Genomic DNA, 21751 nt, shown 5'->3' with positions numbered 1-21751 from the left:
AGTTAATATATAGACAAGGTTTTAAACTTTTATTGAAGGAAAGCTTTGGTACTATGTAGTTAAAAAAAACTATTACAAATGCTCTCTATCGATGCAACATCTTAATTATTACAACACTTTTTATTCATTTTTCTATAAAAAAATTTAATCTTATTGTTTATAAATATATATGCATATATTAATTATTTATTAATTACATTTTCTTATATATTATTAATTATGTTGGTAAAAAAGTATATTATTAATAAATTTATTTTTTGAAATTAAAATATATCATAAAATCTATCTTTTATGTAATTATCATATTAACTTATGTTTTTTTTAGTAATTTGTATATATAAAAAGTGCTTCTGATAATAACTATCTAAACACTCTCACTTCTCAGAATCACCTTTTCACAAAATTTATTCTTCCCATAATCTTTTTTTTTTCTTTTTCTCTTTTTGATACATAGTCAAAGTGCGCAACATCAGAGTGCTTGCTCTCCATAGTAAATACTTTTACCTCTTCAAATATTCATATTTATGATATTTATAAGAGACGTAATGATGATTTATGACTTTAGAAAGTGATTTTCTTTGACTTTCGCGGAAGTTACGCACGGTAGAAAATTAAGACACACCCACACATCCACCCTAGAACTCAGCTCTCTGGTTTTCTTTTATTCCCATGTTGTTAAATTTAACTCATCCTGTGACTTCCCCTAGGCTCTCATTCTTTGTCCTCATGGACTGAATCATCTTCTCGTTATCTTCTCACTTGGGAACATAGTCATCTCAGTTGCAGTAACGGAGAAAATATAAATCCCCTTGCTTATAAAAAACAACACACAGTATTTGCATTAAGCCATAAATTCATCAGACAGGAGACAGTCGAGGAAGAAAGGTTGTTGAACATGCTAGACCAAGTCATTCTTTTACAATTTTAACCTCTACCTACCATTTCACGTTATTTGCTAGACAGAGATGTGAAATCTACTGCGTCAATTATTCCCATAATTTAATATCTGATACATGGGCAATCGTCTCCCCTTACTAATAAACTATTCCCGTACTGGGATTTGGAGGGACACGTGGATTTTCAACAACATTTTGGGTTGAAACGTGTCTGATGAATATGATATAAGACAAACAACCGAGATTTGTTGACAAGAAAGTCAAAAAGAGATAGCGATTAATATTGTGTCATGGCTAGGTGCGTAATTTCCGGAACAGTGACAGAAAATAATAACTTGGTCCAGAGCATCTACCATTATAACCATATTATACCCACCATGATCGGTCATATGATTATTATTTATAATGAAAAAGAACATTTACCTATTTATATAACAGATCATATAAGAGAACAAATGGGGAGAATTTTCACCTACTATAAACTCCCGGGGACGTGAGAAAAACGATAATAGATCTTGTCGTTGCCTTCCAACTTAATTATTTATGCAAGTTTTGGTTTGCAACAAGATACAATTTGTTGTGGGTAACAATCATTAGCAAACAATATTAAGGACAAAAATTCATTAGCAACAATAATTAATGAAAAATCTCAGCCGAAATCTACGTGGACGCCACTCCAGCAACCCGCTAAAACAATCCACCGAGAAAGTAAACTTGTAAACATGGACCGAGAGATTAAAAACTGAAGAATAATTGACTTGTATTGTTGATGAGTTGGTTTTTTTTTTTTGTACCCTCTATACAGAGTAAGTGCGATATATGAATATCGTTACCACAGTTAAACAAGTTTTCACGCGATCCTTTACTTTGTTTGCCATAATTAAGATTATTTAAGAATCATTAAAAGTTAAAAACTGCAGCCTTAGAGTGTGTAGTAAAAAAAAAAAAAAACCCTTAGAATGTGATTGTAATTGACAAGTATTCCGATGAAAATGTGATAGCATCGCTGGCTGTATTATTGATTAGAAAGAAATAAACAAAAAAAAAAAACAATGTTGATATATGTAGAAGTCTACAAAACCAAATAAAGAACACTTCTAGCTATTGTTACTATCTCTGAGAAGTTTGAGAGAGATTTCCTATGACTTTCGCGGAAGTTACGTACATAGTAGAAAATTAATTATACATATATAGAGGGGAAAACTTTACTTCCTGGTTTTCTTCTATTTCCATCATCAATATTTAGTCAGAATTCCGTACCATTGAGCAGTGTAGTATCCACCACGTCGGGCCCACAGGCACATGCATGAATTGAATGTGCTGTGGAATTGCCATTGACGCGGAAGGATGAGAGTAGAGACGTCAGTTCACTGTGGGGACAGCTTATCTCCCATATCATCCAGATTTAATATTTTAAAAAATATTATTTTTTATTCTTAATATATAACCTAATTAAAAATTAATATAATCTTATATGTAAGATATATTATATATATTTTTTATTTTTTATATTAAATTTATTAATATTTTTTAATAATAATCAAGTAAAAAAAATGAAAAAAATTGTAATTCTCTGAAATTTAAAAAGCATTCGTAGCCGGACATGGCTTTGCTCCGCTGCCAAGGTCCCTCCTCTATCCAAAACACTGCCGTTTTGGGTATAAAATAAGGGGAGCTGATTGCTTTTTTTTTTTTTTTTTATATTTTGAAGTTTTTTTTAGTAGCATCTAAAACTTTTTTTTGGTAGCACCTAATGTCTCATAATAATTTTTGGTACACTTAATACTCTAAAATATTTTTTGATACATTTAGTATCTTAAAATATTTTTTTTATAAGTATCAAATATCCTAAAATAATTTTTTGTCACATTCAGTATTATATAGATTCTACTAAAAAAAACTTCAAAATACAAAAAAAAAAAAAAAAAAAAGCAATCAGCTCCCCTCATTTTGCACCCAAAACGGCAGTGTTTTGGGTAGAGGAGGGCAGCGGAGTGAAGCCAGGTCCAATCGTAGCCCAGTAACCTCTGACACACATTGAAACAACGTCAAAAAATCAAATCACGCTCCCAGCAGTGGCGTCTGCGCAGAGGAACATGAGAGGTGGCTTCGTTTCATTCATTTCATCGTTTTCTTTCCTTCTTGTGTTTTTTTTAATTTCTTCCCAAAACTTCATTTAAATTTTCTTATACCTCTCATTAAAGTGGGAGCATTGTATTAACAAATTGTTAGTTAAGAAAGTTGCAACCTTAACCTCACAATAAGAAGAACACAAATTCAAATATCAAAAAGCTTTTTTGTTAGGAGGATTATTCTTTAATCATTCTAAATCCAAAAAAAATTATTTTTAAATCCAATGTGTTTTAAGATATCCTTACTTTACCTACCAAAAAAAAAGTAGGAGCATTGCTTAAGAATCATTTGTACTCCTCCGATCCTTAATATAAGATCCATTTAATTAATTTGATTATATTAATAAAGTTAGGTAAGTTAGTTAATTATAAGAAAAATGACACATTTTTCCTAAAACACCATAACTATCTTTCTTAATGCTCTCTCTTCATCTTCTGCTTGATTAGGATTGAAGGAGTATCCATATGGATAATTTAGAGAAAATTAATAAATATAAAAAATGGGTCTTATATTTAGGATCAAACTCAACTCAAGAATTGGGTCCTATATTCAGGACTGGAGGAGTAACACTTTTGAGGAGAATAAAAATTTTCCTCTGTTTTGGTAAAATAGTGGTGTTCTTTATGAAGAACTGAGAGAGTAACTTCCTACTTGCACCGCAAAAGGTTTTTGTGACTTTCTCTTTGCATTAAAGTTTGAACTTAATTATCTGCCCCTAAAAGAGCACCGTTGGTTTGATTAAAAAACATTTAATATAATACTCCAAAGAATTGAAATGTCATGATATAAAAAAATAATTAAAGCATAATATTTATATATTGATTATGAATCTGTGAGTGTTTTAAATCATAAACGTTAATCATAAGGCCTCGGCTAAGAGTAGTGATTGTGGAAGCTGCTGAGTATGGCTTTAGTTTGAAATTTCAGCCATATCTTAATCACCATCGAACTCTTTTTCCCAGTTCACATTGACTCAAAAGGATAAGATTGACGGCAGCTGGTCCGATTCTCACCACACAAACCCTTGAAGGGGGTGGTTGGATGTAACCAAACCATGGTTTAGAGAATAGATTATGGGGAGAATAAATTTTGTGAAAAATGATTCTGAGAATTGAAAATGTTTGGATAGCTGTCACCAGAAATACTTTTTATATGTACAAATTACTAAAAAGGGCATAAGTTAATATGATAATTATATAAAGATAAATTTTATAATATATTTTAATTTGAAAGAATAAAATTGTTAACAAAATGATTTTTACTAACATAATTAATAATATATAAAATAATATAATTAATAAATAATTAATATGTGTATATATATTTATAAATTATGAGATTAAAAAATTTTTTTGTAAAAAATGAATAATTTTTACCAACAGAAAAATATTATCTTATTTTAAAAACAATAAGACACATATCCCATAAGTTCTTACACTCTTTTTTTCCTCTAAAAGCAGAAAATTTCTGCTTCTGCCAAAATCATGATTTTGGTTTTCTCTATAGTGTTTGGATAATCACCCAAACACCCCTGAAGTAGATTAGTTAACTATTACCTAACTAACAACGATTTGTGGTTTTTGTAAAATCATTTCCTTAAAAGCAAAAGAGGGGAGAATTAAGTTAGCTCACATTGGCCAATATCTAAATGGTCCCAGCACACTCCTTGTACAATTTCACCATCATCCACTATGCTTTTTCATCCCGCGTTCTATGCGGAAACATGTCATGTTCTTATTTGCTATTTTTAAAATTTAAGATCTCAAATTATAATTTTATATATTTATAGGTCTTTATCTTGCAATTTCCTCTAATTTCTTCTCTCCTTCTTATAACAAGGGTAAAATTGAAAAAAATATCATTAATTACTCTTTCAATTTCTTTTTTGTTTTTTTGTTTTGCCAATTGCTCTGTCAACTTCTTATGTGTTGGACAATTTTTTTTTTAATAGAAAATTTCTTATATTATGAAGGAATGGGGTATATCTTTACTATTACTCAGACTAGGATAAACCTGTCTTGGGAGGTGTTTGGATTCAAACCAAACCATGGTTTCAAAAGTGCTTTTACGGTTTACAAAATAAATATGTGGAAAAATTTGTCTCGTTTTACAGAAAAGTACTTTTGAGAAACATTTTTTAGGGTTGCCAAACACCCATCCTGTTCTAGTAAACAAGAATGGGACGGGGTTTTTATCTTGTGTTCCGTCCTGTCCCGAGTGGGATGGGACAGAATTGGAACGAGACCAGAATGTCTTGCATAGGTTTTTTTTTAAAAAATTTAAATTGAGCTAATGCTATTTGGGTCCTTTTTTTAATCTTTTATTTCTTTTCCAATTTGGACTTCTACAGTTTTTCATCTGAACATAAATCCATGTAAAAAGGCTATATATAATAAGATATACATATATATATATATATAATTATCACATGTATAGTTCCTTTTTAGGTTTAAAAAAAAACTTTCATAAGAAAAAATTAAAAAAAAACACTATTGAAAAAAAAAAATCAAGCAGAAGCGTCAAGGATCAAATAATGAAATCAATTAGTATATAATAGTTTGTTTTATTCAGTCATTCACGTATTATTCTTGTGTTTACATGTGGCATGTGTACGAAAATATGAAGATGTTGAAATAACTTTATTTATCATTGTCATATGGACTTTTCGATCATTCACCGGCGCTGCGCCTTCTCGCCTTTTATATAAAAATGAATCTGTTAATTACTAAGTTTGGAGAATAACTCTCAAATTGCTTCTGCATCTCAAAAACTGGGTCAGGAAGATAAATAAATCTTCTAGGGGAAAAAAAGATAGAAAAAATCACTCACCCTTTTTTTGCTTAATAAAAAGCATATAGAAAACAATCTAATATAAAGTTTATAAAGTAAGACAGATGAATTAGTTTCTTTTTAAGAATTACATATACCAGATAATCCCGTCCTGATAATAAGTCCAGTACTGATGCTGTCTCGTTCTAAAAAAATTTTATTATGTCCCTTTCCAAATTGATTTTATTTATTATGCCCCTTTCCAAATTGGTTAGGATGGGGATATGCCGGTCAAGATAGGCCGAGTAACATCCAGCACTTCAGCCCCACAGGCACTGCATGAATTGAATGTGTTGTCAAATTCCCATTGACGCGGAAGGACAAGAGTAGAGACGTCAGTCTATTGCGGGGACAACTTCTCTCCCCCGCCCCATTGCTCAAATCCCAATCCTATATGTTTTCTCAAAAATATTAGTGTGATATAATAGACCTATATTATATATTTATTATTTTTTAAAATTAATTTTATTAATATTCTCTCAACAATAATCAAGTAAAAAAAAGAGAGAAATACTTAAGATGTTTTAAAAAATATATATCATATTAACTAATTCAACTAATATCTTTAATCTACTCAAGGAGTATTATTTTGAGACAAAAAATATTGTAATTTTATTTTTAAAAATATAAATAAATCTACAGTAATTTAGCAATAATTTACAGTTGTAAATTGTTCTGACCAAATTTTAACCATTCAGACTTATTTATGTAAAATTACAATTTTTTTGTCTAAAAATAATAATATCTTTAAAATATTTAACTTGGACTATTGAAATTTAATCCAATAGTAATAAAAGGGGTAGAGGAGGGAAAGGGCTACTTCCCCATTTCTCACAACGCCCACTTTTGACTCTGCGCTATAATTCCGACATTGCTTTGGGCATTTAGTGCTCGTTAATTATTTATCTAAATTTTGGTTTTTACAATTTTTACCCAAACGCTTGTATTTTGATTAAATTCATTATGACACCTTTAACCAAACACCCATTTAATATACTAGTGGCTTTTAAAGCTTCATAGGGATTAAGGAAGAGCTAAACAATAATTTAGATACTTCACATTGTCAAACATTAATAATTTAATTAGAATATTTAAATATAAGTGGACTTGATTTGATTTAGAAAGTCTCACATGAAATCAAATTTGGTATAATAAATGATAAGGCTCATACAACTTTTGGTCCCTCAAATTTGCCTTCATATAAATAATAATAGGGCTCTATAATAAATATAGAGTAGAGTGAAAGATTGTATTCCCCAAACTTGAGCCTTAAAAGTTTTGAATTGACATATAGACGCCTAGTTGATCCGGGACTTGTATGTGCCACACTATTTAAAACCCAAAGATTGGGCACGTCTTGGTTGTGGCGACAGAAACTTGGAGTTGGCCGCGTCATTTTAACGTGAGTGGATTAATGAAATGAAAGGAGACTCGGTCTTAAAGTTTCATGCAATTAACAAAATTGAACTTATCTAGTTAATAAAAATTTAGATGAGTTAGGTCCTAAAAACTCACTATGGTCAAGACATACTTCCATATTCAGAAAAAGCTCATAAAAATATTTACAGATCGCCTACTAATAAAACTTTCGCGCCAAATAAAATTGAACTTAAGATTAGATCAAATACTGTAGAACAAGACAACACCTTGAATCTCTCTGTAATGATCTGAGATCACAAATGCCTTCGGGAAGTGATGTCAAATACTTGCAGTGATAGAGCTCAAGATGTTGCAATGATAAGAGATTTCCAATCCAAGCCGGTAATCTTTCTCCACAAAATCCTTTATTGGTTAGACTTTAGACGGTATGATGTGGTTGTAGCCTATCTAAAATCAATTCGTCTTGATGGTCCTTGGCCTTTGCCTCTCCATCCAAAAGGGTACGTCCGATTGCACGGACTGTGTTCTTCATCTTTTCTACATCATCTTTAGCATTCCAAAACAGCTTGAACTCTCCAAGAGCCAAACAGGTCAATCCCTGAAAAACGTTCACAGTGATGGCGTCCATCTTTTCAGTAAGTGATAGGAAAAAAACTTTAGACCGACGGAATTACTTTAATGCTCATATTATCCGTTTCAAGCAGGATCCATATTTCATTTGCTTTTAATTCCACAGAAGGTTATTCGTTGACTTGTTGGTCTTTGCCTCTATCTTTGCTTAGTTGTTGGATTGCAGTGCAACTTACAAGGGGGTTGGCGCATTGTCAAAATATAAATGGGCATACACATATGGACATATGCCATTGAAATATACTACTATTACTTTTATTATAATTAAAATATTTATTGATACAAGCATCTAAAAATGCTTGTGGTAAAAAAAAAAAAAAAAAAAGCTCCAGTCTTAAATATAAAAACTAATTGAAAATTTAATTTAGTTGGGCTTGCCGGAATCATGGTGAAAGAGAAGTTTCCGATGGGAGTGGATTTCGTTCCGTCCTCCCCTCTGGCTGGGTTGTTTGATTTGGATTGAGCTTGTGCCCTAAGCTTTGCAATCCCCAACGTTTCCCCAAGGGGATTATGTAATTAAGGGCCGAAAAATTCAATTGGGCCGAATGAGAGGCGATATAGTATTGAGGCCCAAGGTCCAAGTGCTCAATTCAGCTCTGCGATTTTTCTTGTTGCATTCTCTGCTCCTCTGGGTGATATTAGAAATTATTCCTACCAATCATTTTTTCTCTTCTTTTCGAAATTTCCATTCCTCCCTTATCAGTTCTCACTTAGTTTTTAAGTTTGGTCGGTCGGGTTTAAAATTTTGGTGAGGGATAAGAATCAATCCAATTTTGGCCCAGAAATTTCACATTTCAATTACTGTTTAATTGTTTGTGTTAGTTTCAGTTTTTTTTAAAAAATTTTTAATGTAGATATTTATGTGTTACTCTAATAAGCAAAACAGGAAAAAGAGGCGTGAAAATTAAGAAAGAGAAGGGGATTCAAAGTTCAGACTCGAGGAGATTGGGTTGTCGTTCACTTTTTTCTCCTAATACTAATAATATGTTATTTTTTCTTGTAGATATATAGCTCCATATAATTTCTATAATTTTTAATTTAAAATATTTCTGAAATTATTTGTTTTTAAAAAAAAAAAGGAAATATGGCCATATGTGTTGCTAGGAGTCATGTATAGTGAACATGTAACTAAACTACAACATGAATAGCGCAATAAAACCAGGGAAAAAAAAAAACATAAAGCATTGCAGGTTATATAAAATATAATATGGCATTGAACAGATTTGATATTATATTTCAATATTTTTAAAGAACAAGTTTTCACATGATGATACTTTGTTTGATATAATTAAATTTAATTATGAAATCGTTAAAAAATTTTTTTTCCATCAACAAGCACAGTTTTCTCAAGAACACATTATTCATAGATGGCAACCCTAGAATGTGATCATATTTACCAAGTACTCAGGCGAAAAATATCAAATTGTCCCCAATGAATATTAATTAAAAAAAAACTAAAAAGGAGATAAATTAACTGTTGAAAGAGACGTCCCACAACAATATCAAATCACATGTGTCCACAATAAAGGCAGTGAAATAAACGCATACAAAAAAGGGATTAATAATGAGCATGTTACTGCTTGCTCAAACATTATTCTATCAAAAGATTACTACGCTGCTGTGGGTGGATTGCATGTGTTGGGCTTGGCGTGCAATGCATTCACTCCAACACCAATATTATGCAATTGCGACGCATGGAACGTGAGCAAAATTTTGGCGAACATGTACATCGTCAGCCAACAACAATGGGCATCCAATTATGCTCATTGCTTTTAATGATCTGAGATTACGAAGGCCTTCAGGGAGCGATCTCAGATACCTGCAATCAATGAGTCGAAGAAGTCGCAGTTCCACGAGATTTCCAATCCAGTCTGGTAACCTTTCTCCACAAAATCTTCTAATGTGTAAACGTTTGATGGTATGATGAGGACGAAGCCTTTCTAAAATCAATTCATCAGAAGCATCGTTAGAGAATTCACCAAACGGAGAGTATATTGGGTCCCAATAGAAGGATAAACATTGAAGATGTTGCTTCTCTTTTAATCTTGCAGACTCGGCCTCTTCAGGGTTTGACCTCAGGTGTTTCAACCCGCTTATTGTTAGACGCCCTTTCAAGTTGTTAAGCTCACCCAATTCACTTATCCTTGCACTTGCCCTTTTCTCATGCATCTGCTTGTTATCTACTACAAAATCTGTCAAGGTCTGAAGAGAAGTTAATTGCCGCAAACCATTTGGCATCCATTCCAACCCATCACAAAAGTTAAGATCAAGATGCCTCAAGCTTACTAATTTACTAATGTCTTCAGGCAATTCCCGAATTGATGAATTGCATGCGAGGTTTAAGGTTTGCAAGTTGTGGAGTTTGGTAATAGTTCTTGGGACCTGCTTGATATTATTACATGAAAGATCAAGAAATCTTAGATGCTTCAATTTTTCAATGCTTTTCGGAATTTTGGTCGTGCATGAATTACTTAGGTTCAAAACACGTAACAATTTCAGTTTTGATGCAACCAAATCAAAAATAGGGTGGTCCTTCTGACGAGAAAAAGAGTGGGTGAGCAAAAGCATTGTTCTTAATTTTTCAAACTCAAGAAAGGAAGTTGGAACTTCCCAATTTTCTCTCGGCACATCATATGCTAAGTGACGTATTGTGTCTTTAGTACTCTCTGCTTTTTCTTCTTTAATGAGAAGATACTCATCCTTTGCTATAAATTGTGCTAAATCATGAATGAGATCATGCATTTTGCATGTCTCTATGTCACCATATTCATCTCTTATGATATTTTGGAAGAAGGATCTTGAAAGCAGATTCATAAAGTATTCATTCCCAAGATCCTCCTCACACCTCATCTGATTAGCTGATTGAATGAATCCTTCGGCCACCCACATTTGAATTAGTGTTTGCTTCTTGAACACAAAATCTTTTGGAAACAAGGAACAAAAAGCAATACAATTTTTCATGGGTGAAGGAAGATTATCATAAGAGAGTTTAAGAATAGCAAAGATTCTCTCCTCCAACTTATCTACCTTCCAAAGCTCACAATTCCTTAAGTATGATAGATCTGTTATTCCTTCTAAGATTTTATCATACACAAGCCTTCCAACCGCTCTAATAGCAAGAGGAACTCCTCCACATTTCTTTACAACCTCATTGCCAATTTCTAACAACTTCTTATCATTTGACTCTCTATCCCCTTCGAAAGCCATTCTACAAAACAACTCCCACGATCTTTTACCATCTAAACCTTCAAGGATAATTGGCGGATAGTTGCCCATCATCTTTCCCACCTTTCCACTACGTGTGGTAACAATTATCATGCTCCCCTCTTCTCCCATGGTCAGTAAACTTCTCAACTTACGCCAAAGATCAACATCATCATTCCACACATTATCTAACACGATCAAAAACTTCTTCCCCTCTATTAATTGTCTAAGATCTTGTTGCACTTCCTCCATCTCTTTTGAACTTTTTTGCTCTAAAATCTTTTGTGCTATTTGTTTTACGTCAAATTCATCAGACACACATACCCACCTTTGCAACCCAAAATGTTTTTGAACATCCACATGATTGTACACAATTTGAGCAAGTGTAGTCTTTCCTAACCCTCCAAATCCAACAATGGGAATAATTGAAACACTAGCTTCTGCATCATTGTCTAACAAATAACTTAAAATCATATCCTTTTCCTTTTCTCTCCCAATGATTTCATCTTCTTGCACAAAAGAGTATGTTTGCTTTCGTTCCTCTAGTAGAGATAAAGGCTTAGGAGGGTGGTCATCGAAATCAAATTGTTTCTTGTCCGTATCAATTTCACCTAGCCTTCCCCTGAGTTCCCTCAATTTATGAGCCATCTTAAAGTTATAAACAACTTGGTTTGATTTTGAGAAGAAGATCCGTACCTTCTTTGCTACCTTTCTTGTCATGATTCCCCTCCTCAAAGCTTCAGTGGACAAATCATCAAGCAGGTCATCTGCATCATAGAGGACATCTTTCAATCTCTTCAGCCAAAAGCTGACTTGATGGTTATTGTTGGCCCTTGCCTCTGCATCCAACAGTGTAGCTCTGATGGCAAGGATCGTGTTCTTCATGCTTTCTGCATCATGTTTAGCATTCCGCAGCAATTTGAACTCTTCAAGAGCCACAGAGGTCAGTCCCTGAAAAACATTCCCAGCAATGGCGTCCATCTTTTTGGTGTGGTTGAAAGAAATTCTTATGATTTTTGGTTTTTGAGTTTGGTGAGTATCGCTGCAAACTCCAGCTTGCATATAAATAGCAAGAAGGGCTTTTACATTTTTAATACAAGTGATTTCGTTAAATTTATTATATCGATGTACAATTTTATATTTAATTTATTGTTTTTATATATTTTTAATTAAAGAAAGCATATATTAAACATAAGTAAAATTAAGATTAATGAGATTTAAAATATTTCTTTATTATTGTAAAATAGTAAATGCCTTGTAGGACCAAAGAAGAATACATATACACATTTAGAGAGAGTTTTTTTTTTTCCTTAAAAAAAGGATGATACAATTGTTCCTCCTCAAGTTTACGTTTTATTTGGTTTTAATCCCTGAAATTCAAGATCATTGCTTTTGGTCCCCAAGTTTATTTCGTTTAAAACTGTTAACCCCTATAGATTGAGAAGGACTTGGACCCAGTATTGATGGTGTCAAGTCTGCTTAGGTGTCATTGTGCTGACTAGACGAGTTGAGGTGTATATGAAAAAAGGGGGAAAAGGGAGTAATGATCGGGGTCGCGGCTCCTCCTGCTGAGAAGACCACCGAGCTCCAGCTCTGCTTGATGAAGAAGATGATGAAGAACAATGGCTCTCTCCTCTCTCTTCCGGTTCAAAACCATTTCTTCCTTGCCATCGCAAATATCAATTCATGCCACCTTAGAACCTGGTCAGGAATGGGGCTTGGGAAGGATGCTCTTTTATCCTCCTCAATTCTCTTTGTTTTAGTTTTTCTCCCTGTTCACCATGTTCGTATTGTGTGTTTGGTGTGTTCCATGCGCATTGTGATCTGTGCATCATGGCCCAATGCCAACTGGTCTAGTCTTTGTCTTTGTCTTTTAGTCGAATTTGAATTTTTTTCATGTAATCATTTATTTATTTTTTTATATTAAAAGAACACTTTTTGAGAAAATAAACATTAAAAATTCATTGATGCTAAGAAGGCGGACGTCTTTTAGCTTGGTCACATGAAAATGGCATCTTTCTGGTCTACATTCAGCGTTTTTCACCTTTTTAATATCCAAAACACAAGGCTGGCTTTGGGACATGGGAGCACATTGTATGCTGATCGAGATGTGGACCATCCAATTTCCCCCCCTCTTTTTTGGGTAAAATGGACCATCCAAATTAATTGTTCCATCATGAAGATTTAATTTAAATTTTTTTACATTTTAAACAAATTTTTATTTTAATAGATATATAATTTAGAATAAAGAAAATTATATGTCACTGAGCTCTGTCGCTTGGCCTGGTGGTTAGAAAGGGTGCCCAAGGTTGCACTCGTCTCCAGGTCTCAGTTTCGACATCTCACCTCGCCTTTTTGGACAAACTCCGGATTAGTCAATCCCTTTGGGAGTCGAATACAAGGGGAGTTATAACCTAATTCAAAAAAAAAAAGAAATTATATGTCACTTCTAAAACGTTATAATTGAAAACATTTTTGGATCGCCAGAATGAGTAATCCACGATCTTGGAAAACGTAATTTTGCCTTTGCATCAAAGCTACTATTGGCACATGAATCTCGACTACAAACACACTTGCCCCACACAATGATGTGGACGTTTGTGGAATTTTACATCGTGAATGTGATATTATATGTACACATTTATATATATACAACTTGGAAAACGTAATTTTACATGATGCTCTCATTCAACATCGTCGCAGTCTCTTGCTTGAGGGCGTCGCATTCTCGTCGGACTCGAAATATTAGGGGAGGAAGGGACGCGGATGCACACAGCCCCACAAGAGGAGGACAAAATTAAAATCGTTTAGGCGGGAAACTACCTGATGTATAATTAAGAGTTAAATTATACGCTTGGTTCTATAAATTAACATTAAATATTTAAATTTTATTTTAATAGTTTTGCTTCCTTAATCCTAGTACTGTTAATTTCATTTTTGAGAGAAAATTATGTAGCTTTTCTTTGGGGTTCTATTGGGCCTAACAAACTTATAAGGCCCAATGAGAGGCGCTATAGTACAGAGGCCCAAGGTCCAAGGGCGCAATTTAGCTCTGCGGCTTTTCTTGTTACATTCTATGCTCCTTTGAGCGACATTAGGAATTATTCTTACTTCGAAAGGGTAACATCACTGTCTTTTTTTTGATTTATGTGGATGACATTTTGATCACTGGAAACAATTCGGATTATCTTAAAAGTTTTGTGCAAAAACTGAACTCTATGTTCTATTTGAAAGATCATGGACTGTTATACTATTTTCTGGGTCTTGAAGTTTTTAGAGACAGTTCTGGAATTTTTCTGAATCAAGGGAAATATGTATTGGATCTGTTAAAGAAATTTAATATGCTAGATTGTGCCCCTGTCCAAACACCTATGGTTATAGGTAGACATTTTTCATTTGATGATGGTGAATTGATGAAAGATCCCACTCTGTACAGAAGAGCCATAGGATCCTTACAGTATTTAACAACTACTCGGCCGGATATTGGTTTTTCTGTAAATAAGCTAAGTCAATTTTTATCAAATCCAACAGTGAACCATTTTCAAGCTGTCAAGCGTATACTGAGATATTTGAAAGGAACATACAATTATAGCTTGCACATAAAACCTCTATCATCTCTACAAATTATGGCATATACTGATGCTGATTGGGCTGCTGATCTTGATGACTGAAAATCCATGGGAGGTTTTTGTGTTTATCTGGGTAATACGTTAGTTTCCTGGTCTTCTCGTAAACAGAGGGTGGTCTCCAGATCCAGCGTTGAGTCTGAATATCGAGCATTAGCTGATGGAGCTGCTGAGGTAAAATGGATCACATCTTTATTATTTGAATTAGGCTTGTTTTTAAAACAACCTGCTGTGCTGTGGTGTGACAACATTAGTGCACGAGCTCTAGCTTCAAATTCAGTTCAACATAGTCGGAGCAAACATATAGAGATTGATATTCATTTTGTTAGAGATCTGCTGGCTTCTCGATGTATTGACATAAGATATATACCTTCAAGTCATCAGGTAGCAGACTGCCTAACAAAGTCTCTTGCTCACTCTCAGTTCTCCCACTTCAGGCGCAAACTCGGGCTGTCTATCACACCCTCTCGTTTGAGGGGGAATGTTAAAGCATAACATATTATATCATATTTTGTATTAAGAGTCTGATATTGTATCAGCTATAGCTTGTCTAGAATCTTCTCACCTTTACATGTGTCTAGCTTCAATAGGCTCTCAATTATTTTTCTGCTGATTCTTTGTAATGCGTTTTGTCCTCTAGCTATTGTATTCTTGTCTATATATTCAATAAAGAAATGCAGAGTACTGTGCTTCAAATTATTCAATTCCTTCTACCCTAGCTTTTCTATCTGATTCTTTGGAGTGAACAACGAGTTCTCACATAATACTACTTTGTTTCGCATAATTAAACTTATTTAAAAATTTATTACTTTTTTTATCAACATATTTTCGTTGATTGATTTAGCGCGGACCAAGTCATTCACTTCTACATTTTTCTCAACATAAAGACAGCAGCCTCAGAATCTGTTCAGGTCAAGAAAAGAGGGGGAAAAAAACTCTTAGAATGTGATTGTAATTGTCAAGTATTCAAATGAAAATGTTATAGTATCAATGGCTGTATTACTGAATAGAAAGAAATGGGGGGAAAAAAAACAAAATCAATATTGCAGATATGCGAGAGAGGCATTGCAAAGAAGTTGCCGATTTGTTGATAAACTTTCATTGCTTCTTAAGAAGTCTGCACTTCGCTGCCAATAACGATATTTCCAATCCAGTCTGGTAACCTTTCTCCGCAAAATCTTGTAACTACTGGAGCTTTGATGGTATGATGAGGAGGAAGCCTTAGTAAAATCAATTCAACAGAAAGAACTTTAGAATAATCGTCACATGCAATGTCAAATGTGTCCCAAACCAATGATAATATTTAAAATTGTTGCTTCTTTTTTAATCTTGCAGACTCAACCTCTTGGCACTTCTGGAACAGCATCATTAGAAATGAGGTCTGAGGTTAGAAAGCTTGTGGAGTTTGGCTGTAGCTTGAAACCTGCCTGATATTCATTGACTTTGGCAGTGCTTTGTGGAATTTTGGTAACGCTCGAGGTGTGTAAGCCCAAAAGATGTGGGCATTTCAATTTTGATCACCCAAATGTTAAAAAAAAAAAAAAAGGCAAAAAAAAACAAAAAAAAAAAAGAAAAAAAAAAAACAGAGCGATCCATCAAAAAAAAAAATATTGATGACAAAAAGCATTGTTCATCTCAACACCCCTTCGCATTCAATTATCATGTTAGGTTGGTTGGGCTTAAAATTGAGTAAAGGTACATCCAAAACCTGATCTTATTTTTAATATGCATCCAGGACTCTAATCTTTTTTATGGTTCAACATGCTTTTTTTTTTAAAAATACATCCAATACTTTAATCTTATTTTAAATGCAACTAGCACGCTAAAAATTAGGGTGCCAAATGTTATTAAAACAAATAATATCAAGGTAGTACATGCTCCAAAAAAATAATATCAAGGTACTGAATGTATCATAAAAAATATTAAGGTGTTGGGTATACCTAAGAAATAATATTAAGATGCTATATAACCTTTAAATTCTAGTTTTTATTATTATTTTGTTAATGAAAACATGCATCTCTAACTTATAGGAACAACTTTTCTTTTCTTTTCTCTTTTTTTGGGGGAGGATCGGGAAATAAGGGTGTTCAAAGAGTAAGACAAAATCAAGACAACTCCATCCTAATTATTTAGAAGAAGGTTTTTTAGCCCCATGTCCCTATCTTGAAGGGATTCCATCTTGGCCAGGACGAGACCATAATATCTCATTTAGATTATATAATATTCTGACAATGACAATCAAATTAGGAGCACGCTACTCCTTATGCAAGTATTCAATCAAGAGATTACTAAACCTCGTGGGTGGATTACATCTGTTGTGCTTGGCTAGCAAAGCAGTCACTCCAAGCACCAATATTATCCAATCTGCACAAATGAAATATGAGAAAATTTTTGCCGCTCATTAGCAGCCAACAATGGGGATCCCTCTATGATCAATGTTTCTAATGATTGAAGACTACGAAGGCCTTCAGGAAGTGATGTCAAATACTCACAATAAGAGAGCTCAAGATACCGTAGTTCCACGAGATTTCCGATCCAGTCCGGCAATCTCTCTCCACAAAATCTTCTAATTCATAGAAATTTGATGGTATGATGAGGACGAAGCCTTTCTAAAATAAATTCATCAGAAGCATCTTTAGAGAATTCACCAAATGGAGAGTGGAATGCATCCCAATACAAGGATAAATGTTGGACATGTTGCTTCTCATTTAATCTTGCAGACTCAGCCTCTTCAGGGTTTAACCTCACGTGTTTCAGCCCGCTTATTGTTAGACTCCCTCTCAAGTTGCTATGCTCACCCAATTCAGTTATCCTTGCACTTGCCCTTCTCTCGTGCATGGCCTGGTCACCTACTACAAAATCTGTTATGGTTTGGAGAGAAGTTAATTGCCCCAAACCACTTGGCATCCATTTTAACTGATCACAACCACCAAGATAAAGATGCTTCAAGCTTACCAATTTGGCAATATCTCTAGGCAATTCCCGAATTGCACTATGACTGAGGCTAAATCATGAACAAGGTCATGCATTTTACATGACTCTATGTCACCATACAAATCTCTTCGGGCATCTTGAAAGAAGGATCTTGAAAGTAGATTCATAAAATATTCATTCCCAACATCTTCCTCACCCCTCATCTGATTAGTTGATTGAATAAATCCTTCAGCCATCCACATTTCGATTAGCATTTGCTTCTTGAATTCAAAAGCTTTTGGGAATAGCGAACAAAACGCAACACAGTTTTTCATGGGTGAAGGAAGATTATCATAAGAGAGTTTAAGCACTCCAAAGATTCTTTCCTCCAAATGATCCATATTCCAAAGCTCACAATTCCTCAAGTATGACAAATTTGTTATTCCTTCTAAGGTTTTATCATACACGAGACTTCCAACAACTCTAATAGCAAGAGGAACTCCTGCACATTTCCTTACAACCTCCTTTCCAATTGCCAACAACTCTTTATCATTTGATTCTCTACCCCTTTCGAAAGCCATTGTACAAAACAACTCCCACGATCTTTCACCACCTAAACCTTTAAGGATAATTGGCGTATAGGTGCCCATCATCTTTCCCACCTTCTCACTACGTGTGGTAACAATTACCGTGCTCCCCTCTGCTCCCATGGTTAGGAAACTTTTCAGTTTATGCCAAATCCCAACATCTTCATTCCACACATCGTCCAACACAATCAAAAATTTCTCCCCTTCTATTAATTGTCTAAAGTCTTGTTGCACTTGCTCTATCTCTTTTGGATCTGCTTGCCCTAAAATCTTTTGAGCTATTTGTCTTACATCAAATTCATTGCCCGCACACACCCACCTTTTCAACCCAAAATGTTTATGAACATCCACATGATTGTACACAAGTTGAGCGAGTGCAGTCTTACCTAACCCTCCAAATCCAACAATGGGAATAATTGAAACACTAGATTTCACACCACTGTCTAACAAATAATGTAAAATCATATCCTTTTCCTCCTCTCTCCCAATAATTTCATCTTCATGCACGAAAGAGTATGTTTGCCTTCGTTGCTCAAGTACAGGTGAAGGCTTAGGAGGGTGATCAATCAAATGAAATTGCTTCTTGTCATTATCAATTTCATCTAGCATTCCCCTGACTTCAGTGGATAAATCATCCAGCAGGTCATCTGCATCATAGAGCACGTCTTTGAGTCTGGCAAGCCAAAAGCGGACTTGATGGTTATTGTTGGCCTTTGCCTCTGCATCCAACAATGTAGCTCTGATTGCACGGATAGTGTTCTTCATCCTTTTTACATCATTTTTACCATTCCACAGCAATTTGAACTCTTCAAGAGCATAAGAGGTCAGTCCCTGGAGAGTAGTCACAGCGATGGCATCCATCTTTTAGATGAGGGTGAAAGAAATTCTTATGATTTTTAGTTTGTGGGTTTCGTGAGTATTGCTGCAAACTCCAGCTTGCATACAAATAGCAAAGAATGCCTTTTACTTTCTCAGAAGCAAACTTGCAAATATGAACCGATAGATAAAAAAAATGAAGAATAATTGACTTGTATTGTTGATGAATTGGGTACTCTGTTTTTGTACTCTCTATACAGAGCAAGTGCTATATATAAATATCATATTAACTAATTCAACTAATATCTTTAATCTTTAAACTACAACCTTAGAGTGTGTTGAGTCAAAAGGTTAAAAAAAAAGAAACTTATAATGTGATTGTATTTGACAAGTATTCCGATGAAAATGTTATAGCATCGCTGGCTGTATTATTCATTAGAAAGAAATAAACCAAAAAAAAAAAAAAAAGATCAATGTTGCAGATATATAAAAATCTACAAAACCAAACACTGCTCTGTTCCATGTCCTTTTAGTAGTAGAACATCCTTAATTCGAGACGCAGTGCTCCGAGGAAAAATTTAACTACATTAAAATGAAAACAAAGAAACCAAATAAAGAACACTCATTGTTACTATCTTTGACGAGTTGGAAAGAGATTTTCTATGACTTTCGTGGAAGTTACATACATAGTACAAAAATTAATTAGTTATATATATATATGTGTATAGAGAGAGAGAGAGAGAGAGTAGAACTTTGCTAACTGGTTAAGTTTAAATCATCAATATTTAGTCAGAATTCCGTAACAGGGAGCACGTTCTGTGACTTTCTCGGAAGATAAAGAGGAACTCCTGAAAGGGATTAACAAGAAGATCAAATCACAGTCCAAGCAGCTTTGTCATTCTAAACACGTAAAGGAAGATAGGGAGAAGCTTCTTTTCATTGATCGTATCATTTATATTTAAAAACAAATAAATTAAAGCCTGGAATTTATATATTGATTATATTAGTTGAGCAGTGTTTGAGGAAGTTGTTGAGCATGGCTTTAGTTTGAAATTTCAACCATATCTTAATCACTATCAGGCTCCCTTTTCCAATTCACATTGACTCAAAAGGGATAAGAATGTTGGCTGGCTCGTCCAATTCTCACCACACGACAATCTCTTTTTAAGTTCTGTCGATTGCTTAAACCCCCCCCCCCAAAAAAGTCATGTCGGCTAAGTTATAAAATGGCTTTACTCTAGTTTATAAAAGTCAACGGAAAATTTGAACTTTTTTCCCCGATACTTTCAAATAACCCTTTTGCATTCTCAAATATCGCTTGTCTTTATAATGTGTGTGTGTATAAGTTATATATGTATGTGTATGCGTATAAATATGTGTAGGGACTGGGAGAAAAATGAAGAATAACTTGTATTGTTGATGAGTAAGATAATCTGTTTTCTTAAATTTTTTAATGTAGACATTTATCTTTTACTATAAGCAAAAGAGGAACAAGAGGCGTGACAATTAAGAAAGAGAAGGGGCTTCAAGGTTCAGAGACTTTGGAAGATTGGATTCTTCTTCACTGTTTGGCGAGTATTCGCTGCAAACTCCAGCTTATGTATTAATAGCAAAGAATGCCTTGTAAGTTTTCGTAACTTTGTATGGGTCTAGTTTGAAATTCAGCCATATATATCTTTATCATTATCTGATAATGGGGGAATTATAATAATGTCTCCAAGAAGAAAAATAATTACTACAAAATCACAATAACAATCTAAATAGCCTATAATACTACCTCCGGTCCTAATTATAAAACCCAATTGACTAATTTGAAGAGATTAAGGAAGTAAGTTAAGTTAGTTATTTGTAATAAATAAGTGTTGTTATTCCTAAAATATTCTTGCTAATTAAGTATATTGGTTAGAGCTATCATTATTAAAAGGACTATCTTGGAAAAAAATGCATAAATATGAGAGACAAAATAGATTGGGGTCTTATAATTAGGACCAAACTAAAAGTCAAACGGGGTCTTATATTAAGGACTGGAGGTAGTAACAAGTTTCAGAACAGAAAATAACAATTCCTTGTAATTATTTTTCTTATTTAGAATCTTATTATAATCCTCCCTCTAGTAATCCCGACAGGACCACAAGAACATGCATGCACCTGTTTCCATGATCCGGTCCCATTGACGCGGAAGGATAAGACTAGAGCCGCCGGTCCATTTCTCACCACACTTGCTTCTTCACTCGATGCTAGATTTTTCACAAACGATGTGTTTGAACTAATGGTGATAAAAATGATTTTTATTTTATCTTATTTTTGTAAATTTAAATTAGAGTAACGTAGGAAGTCTAAATATAAGTGGATTTGAGTCAAATGTAGGAAGTATCTCAATCAGTAAAGTTACCATAAGGGCTAACTTAGATTAACATTGATAAAGGTAATTTTTATCCCAATTGACTTGCAGATTGAAGATGAGGTAAAAGTCAATTGATGCCTCGGATTTATATTTAAATAAGCTTGTGTTAAAAAAAAAAAAAAGGGTCAGTCTGACATAAACTTGTATAGATAATAAGTTGAAAACTTTGTTTTAGAAGTCGGAAATTACAAAAAGTTATTTTAACTTGAAAGTGGCATTTGGCAAAAAAATCAGTTTCTTTTTTTTGCCAACGGCAAAATATCAGTTACTCTAAAAGCATGTTAAACTTTTTGTTTGTCATCGTCTCAAGGCTTATGCCACACAAGTTAAAGA

General features: G+C 33.8%; 2 protein-coding genes across 2 annotated transcripts; both read right to left on the bottom strand.

Moving 5' to 3' along the window:
* Window positions 1-9545: 9545 nt before the first annotated feature.
* Window positions 9546-12053, bottom strand: LOC114755140 (putative disease resistance protein RGA4). Its single transcript, XM_028944015.1, has one exon. It carries the CDS (start codon window positions 12051-12053, stop codon window positions 9546-9548), a length of 2508 nt encoding a protein of 835 aa, XP_028799848.1.
* A 5596-nt stretch (window positions 12054-17649) lies between these two features.
* LOC114755139 (disease resistance protein RGA2-like) lies at window positions 17650-19059 on the bottom strand. The gene has a single exon (XM_028944014.1). The coding sequence runs from the start codon at window positions 19057-19059 to the stop codon at window positions 17650-17652; it is 1410 nt and encodes a 469-aa protein (XP_028799847.1).
* Window positions 19060-21751: the final 2692 nt, after the last annotated feature.

This window comes from Neltuma alba, unplaced genomic scaffold, assembly GCF_004799145.2.
Source record: "Neltuma alba isolate B1F8T4 unplaced genomic scaffold, ASM479914v2 tig00010231_pilon, whole genome shotgun sequence".
Lineage (NCBI taxonomy): Eukaryota > Viridiplantae > Streptophyta > Magnoliopsida > Fabales > Fabaceae > Neltuma > Neltuma alba.
The sequence above is the reverse complement of the archived record's forward strand: the minus strand, read 5'-3'. Positions and strand labels throughout refer to the sequence as shown.